The sequence below is a fragment of the Onychostoma macrolepis genome, chromosome 06 (assembly GCF_012432095.1).
Source record: "Onychostoma macrolepis isolate SWU-2019 chromosome 06, ASM1243209v1, whole genome shotgun sequence".
Classification (NCBI taxonomy): domain Eukaryota; kingdom Metazoa; phylum Chordata; class Actinopteri; order Cypriniformes; family Cyprinidae; genus Onychostoma; species Onychostoma macrolepis.
In genome coordinates this window covers 12,830,050-12,852,818 of record NC_081160.1, presented here as the reverse complement: position 1 = coordinate 12,852,818, position 22,769 = coordinate 12,830,050, and the positions used below count along the sequence as shown (strand labels likewise).

The 22,769-nt window shown below is 37.7% G+C and overlaps 1 protein-coding gene across 6 annotated transcripts in view; it reads left to right on the top strand.

Moving 5' to 3' along the window:
- Nucleotides 1–22,769, top strand: part of LOC131541933 (centrosomal protein of 95 kDa-like) — a 240,481-nt gene that overhangs the window by 34,125 nt on the left and 183,587 nt on the right. For 5 of the 6 annotated variants that reach the window (XM_058777989.1, XM_058777987.1, XM_058777985.1 and 2 more), the window contains 3 exons: nt 9–113; nt 339–452; nt 605–695. In XM_058777989.1, coding sequence (XP_058633972.1) covers nt 9–113; nt 339–452; nt 605–695 — 310 coding nt within the window. The remainder of the gene's footprint in view (nt 1–8; nt 114–338; nt 453–604; nt 696–22,769) is intronic. The other variant, XM_058777986.1, reaches the window with a different exon arrangement.

Here is a 22,769-nt window from a genome sequence, read left to right as displayed (position 1 = left end):
TTCCACAGATTATGTAGCTGCTGAGCGTCAGGAAGATGACATCCACAATGTGCAATCTGTAATTGACTCATTGGCCTTAGACTACCTTCACATTAGTTTATCTCACATCACAGGTTAGGCATGTTTCCTTGTGTCCATCTCTTTTCACATGGTCTGTAATCACTTGTCATTGGAGGAAGAATGATGCCATGTTATCTAAATAGTGTCTACTTGACTATAAGAATTTTAAATATGCCTGTTGAGAGTAGTCAGAGGCAGAGCACATAGTTTCAGTTATTAGTCAGACATAAACTGGCATTTTCTATCTCTTGTATATAACGCATGCTTTCTACCTGTAGGTGAGAATATAGTCAGAGGAGAAAAAGAATCTATCAGAAACCTGTTGGAGATTTTTGATGGTCTGCTGGACTACCTCGTAGAGCGGCAGAGTGACGAAGAGCCACAACATAAAGGTGATTTAAATCTCACTAACAGCCTTCTGTTTGCCAGTGCTCATCATCTGAACAAAAGGACTGAGATTACTAGGTGTTCCTAATTTAGAAGCTGCTGCTGATGCATCATTTTGAAACTAAACAAGTCACATTTTCTTCATGCACATATTCAGGGTTCAATGGAAAGACCAGTGCTGCCAATGCAGCATATCAGCCTCAAAAGCAAGACACAGACAAGACGCAGTGTCAGCCCTTAACCATTCAGTAAGTGCTATACACACAGATAATTGAGGGATTCACTTTCTCACAGCTGCACTTGCTGCTTTTCCAGTGTCAGCCTGGTCTACCAAGCAGACTCACCCACTCTCTCACGCACAACAGCACACATTCACAATGAGATCTGTTGGAGCCATTATATTGAGTTGTAATTTTTGTTTTTGGCACTAGAGTGCATTATTTTGTGTATTTAAGTAGGGTATTGATTAGTGACAGGTGGTGCAATGGAAGGTCAAACAAACTTTTTGGCCGTGCTGTGTTGAGCATACCATGCAGGACTCGTAACTGTTTGTCTTGAATTTATTTAGTTTGTATGAAGACCAAGTTAAGTTTAAGTTCATTTTTTGTTGTTTGCAATATGCCAAATGGACAATAAATGGATTGGCATATCCGAATTTATCCCGAATGTAGGGACAATGTATTCATTTTTATTCAAGGCAGAAGCACGCGTCAAAACCAGACTCTTAAACCATCTGCGTCCCTACAAGTTTAAGTAAAAAAGTTTGATCAAAGGAGCCTGGGAGCAGAGGATGAGTTTTATCGGTGTCGATCCACTGAAGCGGATCAAATTGGACGACAACAGGAAAAATCAGCTGATATGAGGTCGGATGTGCTCATTCTTCGCCGTGTCGTTTGTTGGATTTATTGTGGATTATTTGGCGTATTGTTTGTTGGATTTACTGTGCATTATCGGGCAGTCTCGTTTGTTGGCTTTACTGTGGATTGTTGCTTTGATCGATCGCGGACTTCAAAGAACTACGGAACTGCGCGTGTGTAAACAGAGGAAACAGCACACATGAAAAGTGTATCGGGAACTGAGGTATGAAAGCACTTTTCACTTGAACTTGAGTTAAATGGCCATATAAACAGTGTGCACATAAAACAAACAAAGCTCAAATCCAATGCGCATTGGTAAAAAAGGGTATTTGTTTCAATAAGAATTGTTTTATATTTTGAAATTCTTGTTTACTCATGTTTACAATGTTTCAGGTGATATGCAGTAAGTATCTAGGAGAGTCGATTGGACCTATTTAAAGGTTTAAAAATGGCAGATTTTTTTTCTCACAAAGTGAGTTTCATGGTTCTGAAGTCGATAAAGATGAGGTACAAACTCAGAAACTTTTCAAGTTCAACCTTTTCACCCTCTGTTCGAAAACGATAGGTTAATCTTACTGCAAAAGGGTTAATGGCAAAACTCAATATTTTCAACTGAAAATGACAATTCAAGAATATATGAGTAATCACTCGTTTCCACTGAGCGGTACGGTACAGTACAGTTCAGTACAGTACGATTCGGTACAGGTAACCCTGATCAGGTTTGTGTTTCCACTGCCAATAGTACCCTTACTTGGTAGGCGTGGTGTATGCTGAAAAGTAGCGATCGTGACAATAAGCACAACTCTGCCTGTTAACTGTCAGTTTTAATGAACAATAATAGTCATTTATAAAAGGGTAAGTACAAAGTATAAGAGGCTTGTATAAGAGGAAATAAATACAAAAGCAAACAATTCAGTCAAACGTATGCTGCACTCATTGCCAAAGAAGCTGGCTGTTCACAGAGTGCTGTATCCAAGCATGTTAACAGAAAGTTGAGTGGAAGGAAAAAGATGCACAACCAACCGAGAGAACCACAGCCTTATGAGGATTGTCAAGCAAAATCGATTCAAGAATTTGGGTGAACTTCACAAGGAATGGACTGAGGCTGGGGTCAAGGCATCAAGACCCACCACACACAGACGTGTCAAGGAATTTGGCTACAGTTGTTGTATTCCTCTTGTTAAGCCACTCCTGAACGTCTTACCTGGGCTAAGGAGAAGAACTGGACTGTTGTCCAGTGGACCAAAGTCCTCTTTTCAGATGAGAGCAAGTTTTGTATTTCATTTGGAAACCAAGGTCCTAGAGTCTGGAGGAAGGGTGGAGAAGCTCATAGCCCAAGTTGCTTGAAGTCCAGTGTTAAGTTTCCACAGTCTATGATGATTTGGGGTGCAATGTCATCTGCTGGTGTTGGTCCATTGTGTTTTTTGAAAACCAAAGTCACTGCACCCGTTTACCAAGAAATTTTGGAACACTTCATGCTTCCTTCTGCTGACCAGCTTTTTAAAGATGCTGATTTCATTTTCCAGCAGGATTTGGCACCTGCCCACACTGCCAAAAGCACCAAAAGTTGGTTAAATGACCATGGTGTTGGTGTGCTTGACTGGCCAGCAAACTCACCAGACCTGAACCCCATGGAGAATCTATGGGGTATTGTCAAAATGAAAATGAGAAACAAGAGACCAAAAAATGCAGATGAGCTGAAGGCCACTGTCAAAGAAACCTGCGCTTCCATACCACCTCAGCAGTGCAACAAACTGATCACCTCCATGCCACGCCGAATTGAGGCAGTAATTAAAGCAAAAGGAGCCCCTACCAAGTTTTGAGTACATATATAGTAAATGTACATACTTTCCAGAAGGCCAACAATTTACTAAAAATGTTTTTTTTTTTTTTAAATTTTTATTGGTCTTATGAAGTATTCTAATTTGTTGAGATAGTGAATTGGTGGGTTTTTGTTAAATGTGAGCCAAAATCAGAACCAAAGGCTTAAACTACTTCAGTCTGTGTGCACTGAATTTATTTAATACACGAGTTTCACAATTTGAGTTGAATTACTGAAATAAATGAAACTTTTCCACAACATTCTAATTCATTGAGATGCACCTGTAAATAAACCGCAGATTTGAGTTTTAAAAAAATACTTTCTCGCCCAAAAAACTCTTAAAACTACACTTTATGACACAATAACAGTATATTTAGAAAATTACACAGGTTTTTGGGCAATGACGTTTCACCATGAACAGACAAGAACGCATATTGAGAAACGGCTATTGTCTGTGTGAAAATATAAAATTATAAAATACACTGTTATATTTTTTTGTGTGTTAGTGCACTCTGATGTAATTATAAGCCCAACACTCACGGACAGCAGAGTGGAACGAGTGAAGGAGAAGCTTTATCCCCTTGTATCACGCAAAAGTGACGATTCTAGTTAACCAATCAGCATTCTGCAGTGAGTTTAGCTCCACCGTTTTGGTACCCTTTGCTGTGCTAGGTACCCCAACGGAAGGGTACCAAAAAAGTGGTACGGTACGGTTCCATTATTTTGGTACCATTCTCAACTTCTGACAGTGGAAACGGAAATACAGGTAATTGCGTACCGTACTGTACCGAACCGTACCGCTCAGTGGAAACGAGCCATAATAGAGAAAGTGACAATGAGGTCAAAGGTGTGTTTGAAAATTTTAAATCCAATACAAATAAGCAGAAGAATCATATGAGTCCCTGATTGTTTTATTGCCTGAGGAAGAGAGAGACAGGCATGACACTTCGTTTAAAGCAAAAATTATATGGGTTGAGGAATTCAGCTCTGTGGTAAATAACTGGTTGGAAAAACTAGAGGAATGTGATTGTGCTGCCAGCGAAATTTAACCCAATGATAGTGTTTAAAATATCGAAACAAGTGTCAGCAATCGCACTTCAAGTCGCAAACGTAGCCGCCACAGTTCACGCTCCAGTAAATCTAATCCATCTTTGCCCAGCAAAGTATGAAAAACATCACCAAAATAGTCCCATCTGCCGTCAGAAATTCAATCTGACTGTTATGAAGCGACGAGAATACTTTTTGTATGCAAAGAAAATAAAAATAATGCATTTTTTCAACAATTCGTCTCCTCTGCGTCAGCGTAGCGCCATTTTGGAGAATATCCGCTGGACGCAAACTGCGTACGCTGTTCTATTTTGGCGATGTTTTTCATACTTTCCTGGGCCTTGACAGTGTCATTTACTTGGCAGTCAATGGGACAGACACACGCCTCCCGGTTTTCATCCAAAATATCTATAAATATCTTACGTATTGTGTTACGTAAGACGAACAAAGCTTTTACGGGTTTGGAACGACATGGTGATTAATGATAAAATTTTCATTTTGACAAAGATCCTATTTATTTTCAAATTTCCTTTTAACAAAGTCAAAATCCGCAACTGCATCTCTTCATCCAGATGTTGAGAAACAGCCAAGGACTGCTTTGCAACCTACAGCATCTCATCATTCCCAGCGTAGTGTATCTTCAAGATCCAGAATACTTGCTTCAGCAGATGGAGGCTTCGATTCCACACAGAATGTGCTTCAAAGGCAACAGGAAATAACAGAGTTGCTGATACATCAAAAACCTCAACAGTTGCCACCACGTGAGATTCCAGTGTTTGAAGGGAATCCTTTGCAGTTCAGTTTGAACATTGCTTTTAAACATTGTGTGGAGGAAAAAACAAATAACAAGGGAGACTGCTTGTATTTCCTTGAAAAATACAAAAGAGGCGCCTAAGAGAAATTGTCCAAAGTTGTATGAATATGACTCCTGAAAGAGATTATGTTACAGCTAAAGCTATGCAGTTTGCAATAGTTTGGAGAAGATTATCTTGTTTCTACTGCATATATGGAGGAAGGTGCTTGGATGGCCCATGATCAAGTATGAAGATAACACCGCTCTTCAAGATTATGCACTGTTTTTACATGGGTGCTGTAATGCAATGGCAGATTTAGAGTACATGCAGGAGCTGGACATGCCATCAAACATGAAAGCAGTAATTCTAAAGCTTCCATTTAAACTAGGAGAAAAATGGAGAACAGCTGCCTGTGATCTTATGGAAAGACAGAAACAAAGAGTCAGGTTCAGTGATGTTGTCGCATTCATTGAGTACCAAGTGAAAATTATTTCTGATCCAATATTTGGGTCCATTCAGAATGCAGAGATGAGAACAACTGGTAAACCAAAGGATGTCTACAAATGGAAGTCCCAATCCCAGTTAAAACCAAAGCTAAAGGGGGATAGTTTTGCTACCGATGTTACCAACATTCCGCACATTCAAGCTGAAGTGGATTTATTGATTGGTACCAATGCCTCCAAACTACTTGAACCATGGGAAGTAGTGAATAGTCAGGGAGATGGCCCCTATGCCATTCGTACCCTACTGGGGTGGGTCATAAATGGTTCTCTAGGCAGTTATCAAACAAAATACTGCTAGAGTAAATAGGATCTTTGTTGAAACCTTGGAATTGCTATTGGAAAAGCAATACCAGCATGATTTCAATGAAAAGATGTCAGATGACAAAGAAATGTCCAGAGAGGATGCAAAGTTTATGGAAATCATAGAGAAGTCTGTCAGCTTCAAAGATGGACATTACAGTTTGAAATTGCCTTTCAAAGACAGAGATGTTGTCATGTCAAAGAATCTTTGCATTTCCAAACAGCCCCTCCTTGGAATAAAAAGAAAATTTGAATAGAATGTGAAATTTCAGCAGGAATGTGCAGATTTTCTCAATGATATTGTCAATCAAAGCTATGCTGAGAAAGTGCCAGAGCATCAGTTGCATCGATGTGACGGTAAGGTTTGGTCATGGGGTTCCACATCATGGGGTGTACCACCCTCGTGAGGGCAAGTTGCGTGTTGTATTCAACTGCGGAGCAGAATACAAAGGCACATCATTGAACAGCCAGCTACTACAAGGCCCTAACCTCACAAACTCTTCTGAAGTTCTTGGAGTTCTTCTTTCAAGAAACTGTTGCAATGTTTTATCAGGTAAGAGTGGCAGAGGAAGACAAAGACTTTCTTCACTTCCTGTGGTGGCCAGGTGGAGATGTTACACAGGATGTTGCTGTCTTCAGAATGACTGTTCATTTATTTGGAGCAGTTTCATCCCCGAGGTGGCAGTGTTTCCCTCTGAGGAGAACAGCAAAGGACAATAAGCACTTCTTTAATGAAAAGGTGATTGACACAGTGTATAAGAACTTCTACATGGATGATTGCTTGAAAAGCTTGCCTACAGAGTATGAAGCAATCCAGATGGTCAAATATTTGACCGTTCTTCGTCACAAAGGAGACTTTGTGACACAAATGAGTACAAGAGATTCCGTACCTTTGTGGCAAATCGGGTTTCTACAATCAGAGAAGCTTCAGAGGTGACACAGTGGAGGTATATTCAAACTTCCCAAAACCCTGCAGATGATGCATCAAGGGGATTGACTGCACAGAAGCTCATAACCAGTATGAGATGGATAAATGGACCAGAGTTTCTGAGAGAACCAGTTTCAAAGTGGTCAAAAGAGGTCGTTGATGCAAACATTTCCGATGATGACCCAGAACTCAAGAAGGAACTCTCAAGAATGTTGTAAGTGTTGAGAACACAATAATGCAACCCATAGGCCGATCCATTACTTCTCTGATTGGAAATGGCTCGAGACAGCAGTTGCATGGATGTTGAAGGTAAAGAAAATTCTACTTGAAATAAGTTGCCAAAGGAAACAATTGATGATGACCTTTAATGATTGCAATGTGTTGGAACAGAAGTTGCAACAAGCCAAAGCTTTATTTGGAGGACAGTGCTTGTCTACAGATGACCTTTTTGAGACAGAAAAGGCTATCAAGTTCTGTCAATGGGAAAGTTTCAGCATTAAAATCTGGAAAATCTGAAGTCAGAAAAGACAGTGCTATTCACAAGTTAAGTCCCATTCTAGAGCATGGGTTGCTAAGAATCGGTGGGAAGTTATGCAGAGCAGCTTATGCCTGAAGAAGGGAAGCATCCTGTTATTTTATCCAAAGACCAGCATGTTTCCAAGCTAATTCTGAAGCATATGTACAAAGTGGCCATAGTGGAAGAAACCATATGCTCTCTATTTTAAAGGTGCCATAGAATGCATTGATACAATATTTTAAATTGTTCTCTGATATCTACATAGAAGGTATGTGGCTTAGGTAAGGGCAAAAATTCTCCAGAAACTGTTTTACATGTGCATTTACAACCCTAGGATTTCTCCCTAAAATTAAATGGTCTGTTATTGGCTTATTTGGAAGGGTCATGAATAATAATGTTGAGCTCTGCTCTGATTGGCTGTTTCACAGTGCGGCTCAATGTTGAGCTCTGCTCTGATTGGCTGTTTCACAGTGCGGCTCATTTCAGTAGCTCACAAGAAGGAAACACAGGGAGGAAAATATATATTTCAATACTTTCTCTCGCAGTTATATCGCCGGGTAATTATACTGTATATAAAATGCGGGCATCAGGGAGCCGCTATTAATATGTGGGGCACTGAAACTGCTTTCAAATGCACGAACGCTTTTTGCTTTCAAGATTCGCGATTGCACGAACTCTGTTTATACTATGGAGCGGCAGTACTTACCACACATTTTACAAGAACAGATGCTTGTCAGTGGTGCTCAGGATCTGTAAATTCGCCATCATCCTCAGTCATCTCTCCTTACTCTGTTTATGTGGTAAGTGAAATCTTATGTACTGCAATGTAACAGGCTACCGCTAGCAAGGAGCCAGGGGCGGACTTTTACAAGTTTACAATTCATTAAATGGACAAGTGCAAGCATTTTTTTTTTTATATAATGTCTTCTTTTGTTATCAAAAAAAAATAAGGTAGCATATGGCTTTAGAACAGCATCAGGTTGACTAATTATTTCGGCTACTGAAGTTGTGAAGGGGTAATACAATAAATAAATATAGCTATAGCTATAACGAGAGAGAGCTTGAGAGCAAAATAAGGGTTACGCGTAAAAGCGCATTATAGTTATTTTGTTGGGGCCCCGTACCTGGAATTTTCTTAGGGCCCCCAAATCACCAAGTCCGCTCCTGCAAGGAGCTAACCATGTCCCTTTAGTGGCTCGCGTTATTTGCTTTCCGTGCCTTTCTGCATACAGACACCAACCCATCCCTGCACTTCGCATACCCTGCACAGCCTGGAACATAACATTTATTTCCATGATCTGCCATTTTCACTGTTGTCCTCGCTTGTTTCTTCACAATACCTGCAGAACTTCTGATGATTCAGCTGTGTAGGTTTGGCTGGCATAGAACATGGGCGGGTACATGCAAATGTTGGGGGCATAACTATTAGTGATCCATACTGTTACGTCACAGTCGGTGTTATGTTCTGATTTGCCTGTTTTTCAGTGGTCTTTTTTATTCACAAGATTTACATAAGGAGGAGGAAACAATGGTGTTTGAGACTCACGGTATGTCATTTCCATGTACAGAAATGTTATTCAACTATGCCAAGCTAAATACAGTTTTCCATTCTATGGCACCTTTAAGAGAAAAATGCTGGATCACCCATGCTAATGCTACAGACAGAAAAATCATTTCAAGCTCTACCTTTTGCAGACGACATAAAGGTAAACTAGGTGAGAAAAGAATTTGCTGACTTGCCCACAGAAAGGATAACTGCAGATCTGCCTCCATTCACAAACATTGGAGTAGATTATGTTGGCCCAATTCATGTAAAAAGAGGTCGCGCTTGTGTGAAATGATATGGTGTAATTTTTACATGCATGGCCAGCAGGTTAGAGGTTGCATACTCGTTGGACACTGATTCTTACATTAATGCTTTGCGACGATTCATATGCAGAAGAGGACAAGTGTGCCATTTGAGGCCCGACAATGGAACAAACTTTATTAGTGCAGAAAGAGAGTTGAAAAGAGCACTTGAAGAGTTGAATCAAAATAAAATCTCACAGTTTTTGGCACACAAATGAATTAAATGGAGTTTTAATCCACCGTCAGCTTCACATCATGGTGATGACATGCATGGGAGCGCCTCATTAGAATGGTGAGAGAGGTGTTGTCCTCAATCCTAACTCAACAAACACTAGATAATGAAGGATTACACACTGTTCTGTGTGAAGCTGAGGCAATTCTCAATAATAGACCCTTCGCCAAAATTTCTGAAGATCCTAATGATCTTGAACCACTTACCCCAAATCATCTTCTCACAATGAAGATAAAACCAGTCTATCCTCCTGGGCTCTTTGAGAAATCGGATCAGTATGTAAGGAGAAGGTGGAAACGAGTTCAATACCTCTCAGATCTTTTTTTGGAAAAGATGGATAAAAGAGTACTTATCTCTGTTACAAGAAAGAAAAAAATGGAGTAAAGAGAGACTTGTAATCTTGTGCTTGGTGACATTGTTCTCATTGCAGATTCTTCAGCTCCACACAATTCATGGATGCTTGGAAGAGTACTAGAGACTTTCCCAGATAAGAAGGGTTTGGTTAGATCTGCACGAGTTCAAACCAAAACAAACAAAATAGTAAGACCAGTAACAAAGCTTTGTCCTTTATTAGAAATGTAAAAGGTTCAAATGCATTAAGTGTACACTTATGGAAAAAGAGTAGGAGTAATTATTTTATTAAGATGTATTGATGTATAATGAAATGTTTAATGGCCTTACATCGTTAACAATTAGGGGCAGGTATGTTGGAGCCATTATATTGAGTTGTAATTTTTGTTTTTGGTACTAGATGACGTATTATTATTTTGAGTGTATTTAAGAAGGGTATTGATTAGTGACAGTTGGCACAATGGAAGGTGCTGTTGAGCATACCGTGCAAGACTCGTAACAGTTTGTCTTAAATTTAAAGTATTTTGTTTGTATGAAGACTAAGTTAAGTTTAAGTTTATTTTTTGTTGTTTGCAATATGCCAAATGCACAATAAATGGATTGGCATATCTGAATTTATCCCGAAGGTAGGGACAATGTATTCATTTTTATTCAAGGCAGAAGCACGCGTCAAAACCAGACTCTTAAACCATCTGCATCCCTACAAGATCAAAGGCTGATGGTGTGTCCCAAGCATGTGAATCAGTATATCATGTCCACAAATTCAGGCAATGGTAAGAACCCTGGCTCACTACACATTGGAACAATAATTACTCAATTTCCGGCAACGTGGCTACATACAACGTCAATGTACAATGTTGTAGAACATCACCGCTGGTATCAAATCTTCAGTCGCATGTCTTTATATTTATTGAGTTGGCTTGTGCGTTTTTTGTGTTGTGTTTCAGAAATGTGTTGCAATTTCTGGTAGGGTTGGGTACCGAAACCCGGTACCAATATGGAACCGGTACCTAAGTAACCGGTATGTACTAGAACCGAATCAGAACGCAGATTTCGGTGCCTCATTTCGGTGCCATGCCTGAGCGATCGATTAAAATATTTTTCCTTTGTTTCTCCGAAACGAACGTAAGAAGCATCATCACCGGCACCGCACGTGAACTCACGTCGGAAAGCTCAAATAATACAAGTCCAACAAATCTTTGTAGTAGTAACGCAAGTGTGCTGTTTTCACATTCCTACTTAAAAGCACAACTCGGGAAATGAGAGCATCCGAGGAGCGCGTGAATGCAGAAATTACACTTGCTCTGACGGCAGCAGGTAGCGTTCCATTAACTAGCTAAGCTAAACATGCATAAATTAGGGCTGGGCGATATGAGCAAAAATTCATATCTCGGTATCTTTTGGCTGATGTGTTGTGTATATATCTCGGTATTTTGTATTTGGATTAAACAAATAAAGTGAATGTAAGCATGTTGGCATATATTATGTGCAAAAAGGGTTAAAATCACATTACATTCTAATATTGTAACATTTCAATCTAAAAACAAAAATAATGCTTTTAAAGCAGAAGTTAAATTTACTAAACACAGACTGAGTAGAAATGGCCATTTTGATTACCCCATTACTTTACAGTTAGTGCTATCATACAAATACACTTACTTGTAGGTTTAAAATTCTGCATACATCACATTTATTGCCCAACTACAAATATTTCAGCAAAATGTATATTTTAGTCAGAGTTATTGCTCCGTCTGTTTGAGCGCGTGAGCGGCGGCGCTGCTCTAAATGAAGTCTGTGAAGTTTAGCGGAGAATCGCAGCAAAGCTCACGCACTTCTGACAGCAAAATGGAAATATTTCCATAGCTTTCTAACATTTACAGATGGAGAATATGTAAATTCACATTATCTGTGAAATGTAAGTATGCATTAGGGAAAACAACACATCTCAAACACATTAAACAGCACGTCTCTGTCAGAGCCGCTTTAAACTGAAACTATAGGCTAGTATATCTTACAAGTTTGTTTTTTTTAAAGCCCTTCATATAAAGCTTGTCATGTTTAGAACAAATTGTATTATGCACTTTCTCTGCAGCAGTTCAGTCTGTGTCCTCCCTAGATATTTTTTCAGCTGCGCTCGTATCAAGCTTATAAAGAATATATCGATATATCATAGTAACTCAATATACCGCCCAGCCCTAGCTTAAATTAAAATGCCTATAACTAAAATGATCTTGTATTCACGTTTTTAAACCTGTTGTCCAACAAAAGAGAACATTATAACCTTTTTAGTCCACAGCAGTTAAATGCTTCCTTTTGTGATCTGATGTAGCTTCTTGTCACAGAATGAGGCAGAAAATATGTTCCATAGGCTACTAATGCATCGATTAGCAATGGATTATTAATATACTTAATTATTATGAAAATACCAGCGATGGCTTGAATAACACAGATAAACTATATATTGTTGTAGTCGAGTGTTTAATGTATTTGTTTCATCATTCAAAACATTTATATCTTCTGTTACTCAGTTACAGCAATAGCAATGCCTTTGTCCATATTGGGGATTTCCTGGAGCTTCATGAGTTGCATATACAGTATGTTTATATATACATATACCTGTGTATATATATATAACAAGTATCGGTTCAGGCACCGTTTAGGCACCGGCACCGTTTTAAAAGTATCGATTTGGCACCGGTATCGAAAAAAACCCAAACGATACCCAACCCTAATTTCTGGTGAGGGAGCATAGTGTGTGCCTCTGCTCCCTGGTATTTGTGGTGCACATTTTTTTAGGGAGCGAAAGTGCCAGTGAACTGGAAGGATTTTACGATCGAGACAGCCCTTAAAATTTCCAACTCCCTAATCAGTGCCCTGACTACTGAACTAGGGGCTGATTAAGACGTACACTGAGATTGAGAAGGCTGAGCCAGAAAACTCAACTCTCTCTCTCTTTATTACTTGGCCTGCTCTCATCAGGGGTCAACACGGGTCAACACAGCGGAATAATACCCACACCCAGGGCCGTTTCTAGCCATTTTGATGCCCTAGGTGAAATCCCTATTAAGTTCTTGTCACATTTAAATTGGTTGTCATAGTAACGGCACTAAATTGTGGAAATTTAGCACATTGTGAGTTCCACAAATCTGAACGCATTAGGCCAATTTGTAAATTGACTGTTAAGATAAAACATTTTGCACAATTTATTATCTGTGATACCATTATGGATGCATGTATAGCTCAATGTAACAATCCCTAGTTGCTAAAAAATTGTCATCACACATAAATTAATTTTATTACATTTGGATTTGGATACATGTTTAGATATTATCATAATGGCATGATCTAATGGCATTGTTGAGCGCTCCAAATCCAAAAGCAAACTTTGCATGCAACAATCAGAGGCAGCAATTGACAGCGCTCTGATCCAATGGCATACAGGCATCATCAGAATGACAGTACTCTAGCCCAATGATGTTGGGGGATCCAGTGGGGGCGGCAATCATATTTCAGAGTGCCCGTGCCACTCTTGATCACAACACTGTTAAAATTTAGTGGCAGTACGTGCGCTCATTGGCGCCCCCTGCAGCTGGTGGCGCTCTAGGCGACCGCCTTGCTTGCCTATGCCTAGAAACGGTACTGGATATAAGTTTTTGTTTTTTAAAGTAACGACCAAGCGGCCAGCGGCAGACAGTGAGCTAATCATATGTTTGATCAATTTAGCCTTCTCAAATCAACACGACTTGCCTAAAATAAAATCTATAGATAAAACAGTTCAAGCATATAACAATGTTTAAACGTTACACCTGCTCTATAATAATAAATGTGTGCTACACTCTAAAAAATGGAACAGGCTATTTACTTAAAAAAAAAAAAATATTACGCTTAATATTTTTGAGTAGTTTTTACTACTAGATTTTTTTAATGGAATCTACCTGAAAAAATCATGTAAAATCTCCTAAATGAATTAATCTATGACACAATGAATTTAATTTAATTAGTGAAATGTGCTCATTTATTTTAAATTGAATCTCAAAAGTCTATGATTTTGAGTGAGGCCTGTTTGTATTTGACTTTGAGTTATTTTGTACATTTAAAAGACTGTATACAGCCAAACAGCTCAAGTAGGAAAATACTTGAACAATACTGGAAAGTATTGCACTAGCACGAGCAAAGCTACTGCTCATTGAACAAGGCTTAATGCCTTAGAGTAGTAGTATCCATAACCATAAGCTCTACTCTTCTGCACAATGGAGACTTCAATGTAACAGAAACTCTTTCAAATGTCAAACATAACTAAACATAAAACATTAATAGATGTTTCCCTTCACTCAAAAACACATAAAATAGCATTTGATTTCAAAATTTACTCTGCATCCAGCTATATGCAAAGCATGCTGGAAACTAACAATCACCTCTAAAATAAAACCGCAAAATTTAGCTAATTCTCTTAAAATAAATAGGTAGCCTTCTTTCCTTATTTTATTTTTATTTTTTTTAGTTTAATCAGTTCCTCAATTCAAGCCTCAAAACTGCTGACGTTTCCTTTAAAAAAATGAGGAAAACACAACTCTTGATTTTATTAGTAAAAAGTCCTCAATATTTCAACTTAAAATAGCCTGCGCCGTAATTGTCTCTGATAAGTAATACATCATTCGGAACTGTAAAGGGTCTACTTTTATTTGTGTGCACTCACGATATCAACAATACGTTGTGCTTTATAAAACAAAGAAAACAAACATGATGCGCTTTCTGCCGTCTAGTCTTGAACAGGAGCACTTAAAAAAAAACGAACCGAAGCTGAGCGAATACATGCCTCACAGACATGATAAATATATCTATAGAAAGCTTTAAATGACTACTTAACGAAATAAAATAAAAAATCGAGAACAAAAACTCTTTTATTATAATCAGGGCCGTTTCTAGCCAATTTGATACCCTAGGTGAAATCCCTATTGCCCCCCTGAAAAGAATATATATATTCTTTTCAGACACCAGTTTCTTGTTACGTTCAAATTGGTTGTCATAGTAACGATACTAATTTGTGGAGATTGAGTTCAATTGGCTTAAAGGGATAGTTCACCCAAAAATACAAATTCTGTCATCATTTACTCACCCTCAAGTAGTTCCAAACCTGTATGAATGTCTTTGTTCTGCTGAACACAAAGGAACATATTCTGAAGAATGTGGGAAACAGAGCAGTTCTGGGGCACAATTGACTTCCATAGTATTTTTTTTTTTTTCCCTACTATGGAAGTCAATGGTGCCCCAAAACAGCCTGATTACAAACTTTCTTCAAAATATCTTCCTTTGTGTTTGGCAGAACAAAGAAATTCATACAGGTTTGGAACTACTTGAGGGTGAGTAAATTATGACAGAATTTTCATTTTTGGGTGAACTATCCCTTTAAGATAAACATTTTGCACAATTTATTATCTGTAATATCATTGTGTTTCCACTAGGTGCCTGTATAGCCCTATGTAACAATCCCCAGTAGCTAAGATATTGCACCTAATTTACACACAAATCACACACAAATTAATTTGATTACATTTGGATTTGGATACATGTTTATATACTATCAATGGCTACTTTTTGTCTTTATCTGTTTTTTGTTCAGTTGTTTTGTTGTTGTTGCTTGAAACATTGATTTAAAGTGTCAGTTATTGCATTATTATTTCAGTCAAACCTATAAAACCCTTTTTTGCCCCAAGCTACATATAAAAGCCTGATCAGTGGCATTAAAGTAATCAATACAACTACTTAATCCTTTGCTACTCATTAACGCGTGAACTTCCCCTTTAAATAACGTGACGCTCTGCCCTCTATGTGTATGACGCTTCTCCCATTAAGTGCTGTTAGAAGTGATCAGCATTTCGACACCTCCATAAGGATGTATTAAACTCGACAAAGCAGTTTAATAAAGGATGTATTGATCTCGTGAATTAGCGAATTTTACTATACCAATATTTTTTAATTGGCTGTTAAAGTTTATACGGGAATATTACATGACATGCTGATCCTTTAACAATGCATTGGCGCAAAAGCGCACACCTTTTGGACAAATTTCGCAACACGATTTATAAACTGCCACAAATACTGCCTAAACAAAATACTGATTTTGTGCACTTTATTTACTGTACCAATATTTTAAATTGGCCTTTGAACTTAGCTTTAATTGCATGGCAAAAAAAAAGCGTTACCTTGCCAAAGCACTGACAGAGCCCATTGATCTAATGGAAAATTTTATTATTTTGAAATTGTATTATTATGCTATAATATTGAGAAAAGAAAGAGAGATATGCAGAAAGATTGCTCTAAAAATAAAAAAAGTTTCCTGAACTGATTCTTATTTGGAGAGGGGAGAGGTTAGCTCCGCCCCTGTTGGATATGTAGCTCACGAGCAGACAGAATGAGAGCGAACTTGAATGAGAGAAGACGCAGTTGCGCAAATTCGATGAGAATCAACGGTTTAATTATGGAGCGAATTTTGTGCCAATATTCATCAAACAAATCCAGCGTTTTGCAAATAAACACAATCTGCTTTGCAAAGAAAAACTCGACTTTCAAACAAACGCAAACTGATTTGCAAATACAAAACTCTATTTGAGAGAAAATGCAGAGGTATGGACAAATATGTATTGTGTGTTACAACTGTGAGACTCATTTGCCTTTTTATGACCAAATGTGACTTGATTTTCTCACAAATGCATGCAGGCGGTTTTTCTCACATGTGTCCAAACAGATTTTCTCACAAATGCAATCCAAAAACAGCAGATGGCACTATTGGTCAATTTACGCTAGTCTCTCGAGACCCGAAACACCTTTTCAGGGAATACAGCAGACCAACATGAGTGGGAAAAAGGTGAGTTTCTGTCTTACTATATCTATAATTAACCATTTAGCCTAGGTGTTTTCACAAAGCGTCCCCACTACAAAGTGCTGTAAAGTTGTTAACATGATTGATTAGTTAAAAAATCAGTAGTGACATGGCTAAACATTTAAGTAGGCAGTCTTTCCATTCTCTGTACCTCTTATCCTCTGTTGAATCGCAGGATATAGAATATATAGGCTACATATGTTGATACAATTGTTCAACATTCAAAAAAATGCAGAGGTATAAGAATAAATTGTCACAATATATTTTAATACTAAAATGCAGATGTATTTTGGATAGTGACAACTGTGTACCAAAAATGAATTTTATTTTTACATTAGGTCAAGTAAGATTTATTGTCATTCTGCTATATATGATGTGACATAGCCTACAGTGGAGAGAAATATTGTAGGCTACCTCTGCAGTAAAAATTTAAACAAGTATAAAACTACACATAGACAACCTACTGAAAGGAGTAGGCTAAACTAATTACAAATAGGCTACTATAATCAAACTAGTTTAAGTTCAGATGAGCTTTATTGTGATTGAACTATATAAATGTACCAAAATATTATCTAAACATCGATATCCCTTTAGAAAATTAACCATGGTTTTACTAAATAAATACCATGGTATTTGCAGAAAAGCTGCCATTACAGAAATGGTAACGTGCAAAAAAAAAAAAAAGATGGTTACCACACTTTTACTATAGTAAAACCAACTTTAATTTTTGTAAGGGATATCATAGTTTATTATCATATTTATGTTTATATATAGCATACAGTAGTTTATATACATGCCTTGTACAACATTTAAAACTAAAAGTGGCCTGTAAGGAGATATTTCATATTTCAACCAATATTTTACTCTGAATACTGGAAGATTTTAGTCTGACGATAGCCTGTTTGGAAAAGCCCAACTCAAAATATGTAGCTTTTTATATATGGCCGAGCAACATTTTAACTCATGAAGTTAAGAATAAAAGGCTACTGTCAGGAATTATATTAGTGGCTCTTCAAAATGCAAGCGTTAGTCATCTGAGTCACTCCGAGAAGAGTCCTCGCTGTCCAGAGTGTGTCTTCACCCGTAGCGTGCCATCATCCAACGCACAGAAAAGAAAGTAGGCTAAATTCTATGATGAAGCTTGACATTTTGATGCCATTTTTCAGGGGCATCTACATGTTTATCTGGTTGATCTCAGATCATTAACATGCGATCAGAGCGCTCAGTGTGAGGCGGGATCACATTACAGGAGAAACTGTCCCTCTCCTTACTTTCATACAGATTATATAGGCCTAATCAGAGAATATTTGTTTTCAATTTGAATTGGTTTATTTAAAAGTAGAGATGTCAAGCTTTCTATACATATATGTATCATGTATGTGAGGCATATTTTCAGTGAGATTCAGGTTGTTTTATTAATGTGCCAGTGAAGAAAATTCCCAGAGACGGCAGAGAACGCACCCTGTTTGTTTTCTTTATTTTACAAAAGCACATTGTTCTGTTGTTATTAAGACTATACACCAATAAAAGTAGAACCTTTGCAGTTTAAAACTATGCAATACTCGTATCTGTATTTTTAGTTATTTTCGTGGTCATCATGAAAATATGACAAAACCCACAGCCTTCCACCCCAAAGATTATTTTCTAATCATTCCATTGTTTAAATCATTCTGAAATACTGGCAAACCACTGTTTATTAAAACGCTGAATTTAGTATTATATCAGCGTGAACTTGATCCTTCTCCCCAATTCACATGACAAGAGTGACACCAGAAGAGAAATATTCATCATTTTGCTTAGCTACAAAATTACATAATTATTTTTGACACAAATGATTGCACAGTGTTATAACATTTAAAAAGTTTTATATATTGCACTAAATAATGATTTGTTTTCAATTTGTTTTCAATTTTTTTTTGTTAATAATTAATGACCTCTTGGGTGATATTACTACATCTGATACTAAATTAAATTGTCTAAGCTTTCATTTTTGGTACACAATATTGTCGCTATCCATAATACATTTGCATTTAAAATTACTATATATTGTGACACAATTTATTGTTATACCCCTGCATTGTTTTGAATGTTAAACAATTGTATCAACATATGTAGCCTATATATTCTATATCCCGCAATCCAACAGAGGATAAGAGGTAAAGAGAATGGATCAGTTTTTTATAAGGAAAGACTACCTTATAAAACAACATGTATGTTAGACCCGATTCCATCTAAACTTCTAAAAGAGCTGCTTCCAGAAGTCTTAGATCCTCTTTTGGCTATTATTAATTCATCGTTGTCATTAGGATATGTCCCCAAAACCTTCAAATTGGCTGTTATTAAGCCTCTCATTAAAAACCACAACTTGACCCCAAAGATCTAGTTAATTACAGACCGATCTCAAATCTCCTTTTCTGTCAAAGATACTAGAAAGGTAGTATCCTCACAATTATATTCCTTCCTAGAGAAAAATGATATCTGTGAGGAATTCCAGTCAGGATTTAGATCGTATCATAGTACTGAGACTGCTCTCATTAGAGTTACAAATGACCTGCTTCTATCATCTGATCGTGGTTGTATCTCTTTATTAGTTCTACTGGATCTTAGCGCCATGCTCGACACTATCGACCACAACATTCTTTTGAATAGACTAGAAAACTTTGTTGGCATTAGTGGAAGTACATTAGCATGGTTCAAATCGTACTTATCTGACCGCCATCAGTTCGTAGCAGTGAATGAAGAGGTATCATATCGATCACAAGTGCAGTATGGAGTACCTCAAGGCTCAGTACTAGGGCCGTTACTTTTCACGCTTTATATGTTACCCTTGGGAGATATTATTAGGAGACATGGTGTTAGCTTTCACTGTTATGCTGATGATACTCAGCTCTATATTTCTTCGCGGCCCGGTGAAACACACCAAATTGAGAAACTAACGGAATGCATAGTCGATATAAAAAACTGGATGACAAATAATTTTTTACTGCTAAATTCTGAAAAAACAGAGGTGTTAATTATCGGACCTAAAAACCCCACATGTAATAACCTAGAATATTATCTAACACTTGACGGCTGCTCTGTCAATTCTTCTTCATCAGTCAGGAACCTAGGTGTGCTGTTCGATAGCAATCTGTCATTTGAAAGCCATGTTTCTAGCATCTGTAAAACTGCATTTTTTCATCTCAAAAGCATATCTAAATTGCGACCAATGCTCTCAACGTCAAATGCAGAAATGTTAATTCATGCGTTTATGACCTCAAGGCTAGACTATTGTAATGCTTTATTAGGTGGTTGTTCTGCACGCTTGATCAACAAACTACAGTTAGTCCAAAATGCAGCAGCTAGAGTCCTTACTAGAACCAGGAAATATGACCATATTAGCCCGGTTCTGTCAACACTGCACTGGCTCCCTATCAAGCATCGGATAGATTTTAAAATCTTGTTAATTACTTATAAAGCCCTGAATGGTTTAGCTCCTCAGTACTTGAGCGAGCTCTTATCGCATTATAGTCCTCCACGTCCGCTGCGTTCTCAAAACTCTGGCCGTTTGATAATACCTAGAATATCAAAATCGACTGCGGGCGGCAGATCCTATTCTATTTAGCACCCAAACTCTGGAACAGTCTACCTAACACTGTTCGGGAGGCAGACACACTCTGTCAGTTTAAATCTAGATTAAAGACCCATCTTTTAGCCTGGCTTACACATAACGACACGCTTCTATTATTCAAATCCGTTAAAGGATTGTTAGGCTGCATTAATTAGATCAACCGAACCGGGAACACTCCCCATAACACACGATGTACTCGTTACATCGTCAGTTGAATGGCATCTACGCTAATATTTGTTTGTTTCTTTCCTAGTCTGTTTCTCAGTCCGTATCCGATCAGATGGTGGATCAGCACCAAGAGATGATGTCTACAGCCCTGATCGTCCAGCGGAGACCAGGACACCCAGATGACCCCCAGAGATATATCCCTAGATATATCAACCAAAAATAACAAAATAACTAAAATATAATAAAATACCTAACTACATAATACTACTATTGTTAGAAATTGCAACAAAATTAAAATAGAAATATAAACTTTTGAACTGCGGGTTTCGTCTGGTCAGAGGAGAACTGGCCCCGACTGAGCCTGGTTTCTCCCAAGGTTTTTCTCCATTCTGTCACAGAGGGAGTTTTGGTTCCTTGCCGCTGTCGCCTCTGGCTTGCTCAGTTGGGGACACTTAATTTCTAGCGATTATCGCCGATTTGATTGCACAGCTACTATTTAAACTAAACTGAGCTAGACAATGACATCTCTGAATTCAATAATGAAATGCCTTTAACTGAAAATTGAGTGTTTAATCTTATCATTATACATTACTGACACTCTATCCTCCAATTTGATACTGTTAAGTGCTTTGACACAATCTGCATTGTAAAAGCACTATATAAATAAAGGTGACTTGACTTGACTTGACTACCTACTTAAATGTTTAACCATGTCACTACTGATTTTTGAACTAAACAATCATGCTAACAACTTTACAGCACTTATTGTGAATTTCACTAACTTTGTAGTGGGGACACTTTGTGAAAACACCTAGGATAAATGGTTAATTATAGATATAGTAAGACAGAAACTCACCTGTTTCTCGCTCATGTTGGTCTGCTGTATTCCCTGAAAAGGTGTTTCGGGTCTCGAGAGACTAGCGTAAATTGACCAATAGCCCCATCTGCTGTTTTTGGATTGCATTTGTGAGAAAATCTGTTTGGACACATGTGAGAAAATCCGCCTGCATGCATTTGTGAGAAAATCAAGTCACATTTCCTCATAAAATAGCAAATGAGTCTCACAGTTGTAACACACAATACATATTTGTCCATACCTCTGCATTTTCTCTCAAATAGTTTTGTATTTGCAAATCGGTTTGCGTTTGTTTAAAAGACGAGTTTTCTTTGCAAAGCAGATTGTGTTTATTTGCAAAACACTGGATTTGTTTGATGAATATTGGCACAAAATTCGCTCCATATTTAATAATCCGGCAATAGATTATTAACAAGTTAAGACCAGATTAGTGAGATATTAAAAGCTCACGTTTTGAGAATAAGAGCGTGTGACGAAATCAGTAGACATGACGAGAAACAGATGAAATAGGCTTTAATCAAGATTCTTTTCCGGGGAGAATCAACTTTAGTTTTGTTTTCTGATTTATACTTCTCCTTGGTGAGTACCGATTTCTTTATGAGAAATGTATTTAGTTATTTTGAATGCGGATATTGTGGGCTGTAATGTTTAAAAAAAAACTGAGTTTGAAAGAATAAGTGATGTAAATGTTTTTTTTTTTTATTTTTTTTTTTTATAAATGCTTAAAGGTGCCATAGAATGGAAAACTGTGTTTACCTTGGCATAGTTGAATAATAACCGCCAGCCGAACAATCAGAAGTTCTGCAGGTAACGTTATTGTGAAGAAACAAGCGAGGATAACAGCGAAAATGACAGATCATGGAAATAAATGTTATGTTCCAGGCTGTGCAGGGATGGTTTTGTGTGTATTCAGAAAGGCGCGGAAAGCAAATAACGCGTTCTAATAAAATAACGCGAGCCAGTAAAGGGACATGGTTAGCTCCTTGCTATCGGTAGCCTGTTACATTACATAAGATTTCACTTACCACATAAACAGAGTAAGGAGAGATGAGGATGATGGCGAATGATTTACAGATCCTGAGCACCACTGACAAGCATCTGATCTTATAAAATGTGTGGTAATTACTGCCATAGTATAAACAGAGTTTGTGCGATCGCGAATCTCTAAAGTAAAAGTGAAACTAAAAAGCAATCGTGCATTTGAAAGCAGTTTCAATGCCCAGCATATTATCAGCGGCTCCCTGATGCCCGCATTTTATTTACAGTATAATTACCCAATGATATAACTGCGCAAGAAAGTATTGAAATATATATGTATATATTTTCCCTGTGTTTCCTTCCTGGAAGCTACTGAAATGAGCTGCACTGTGAAACAGCCGATCAGAGCAGAGCTCAACATTATTATTCATGACCCTTCCAAATAAGCCAATAACAGACCGTTTCATTATAGGGCGAAATCATAGGTTTGTAAATGCACATGTAAAACTGTTTCTGGACAATTTTTGCCCTTACCTAAGCCACATACCTTCAATGTAGATATCAGAGAACAATTTAAAATATTGTATCAATGCATTCTATGGCACCTTTAAAGTATGTTGCAATATGATTT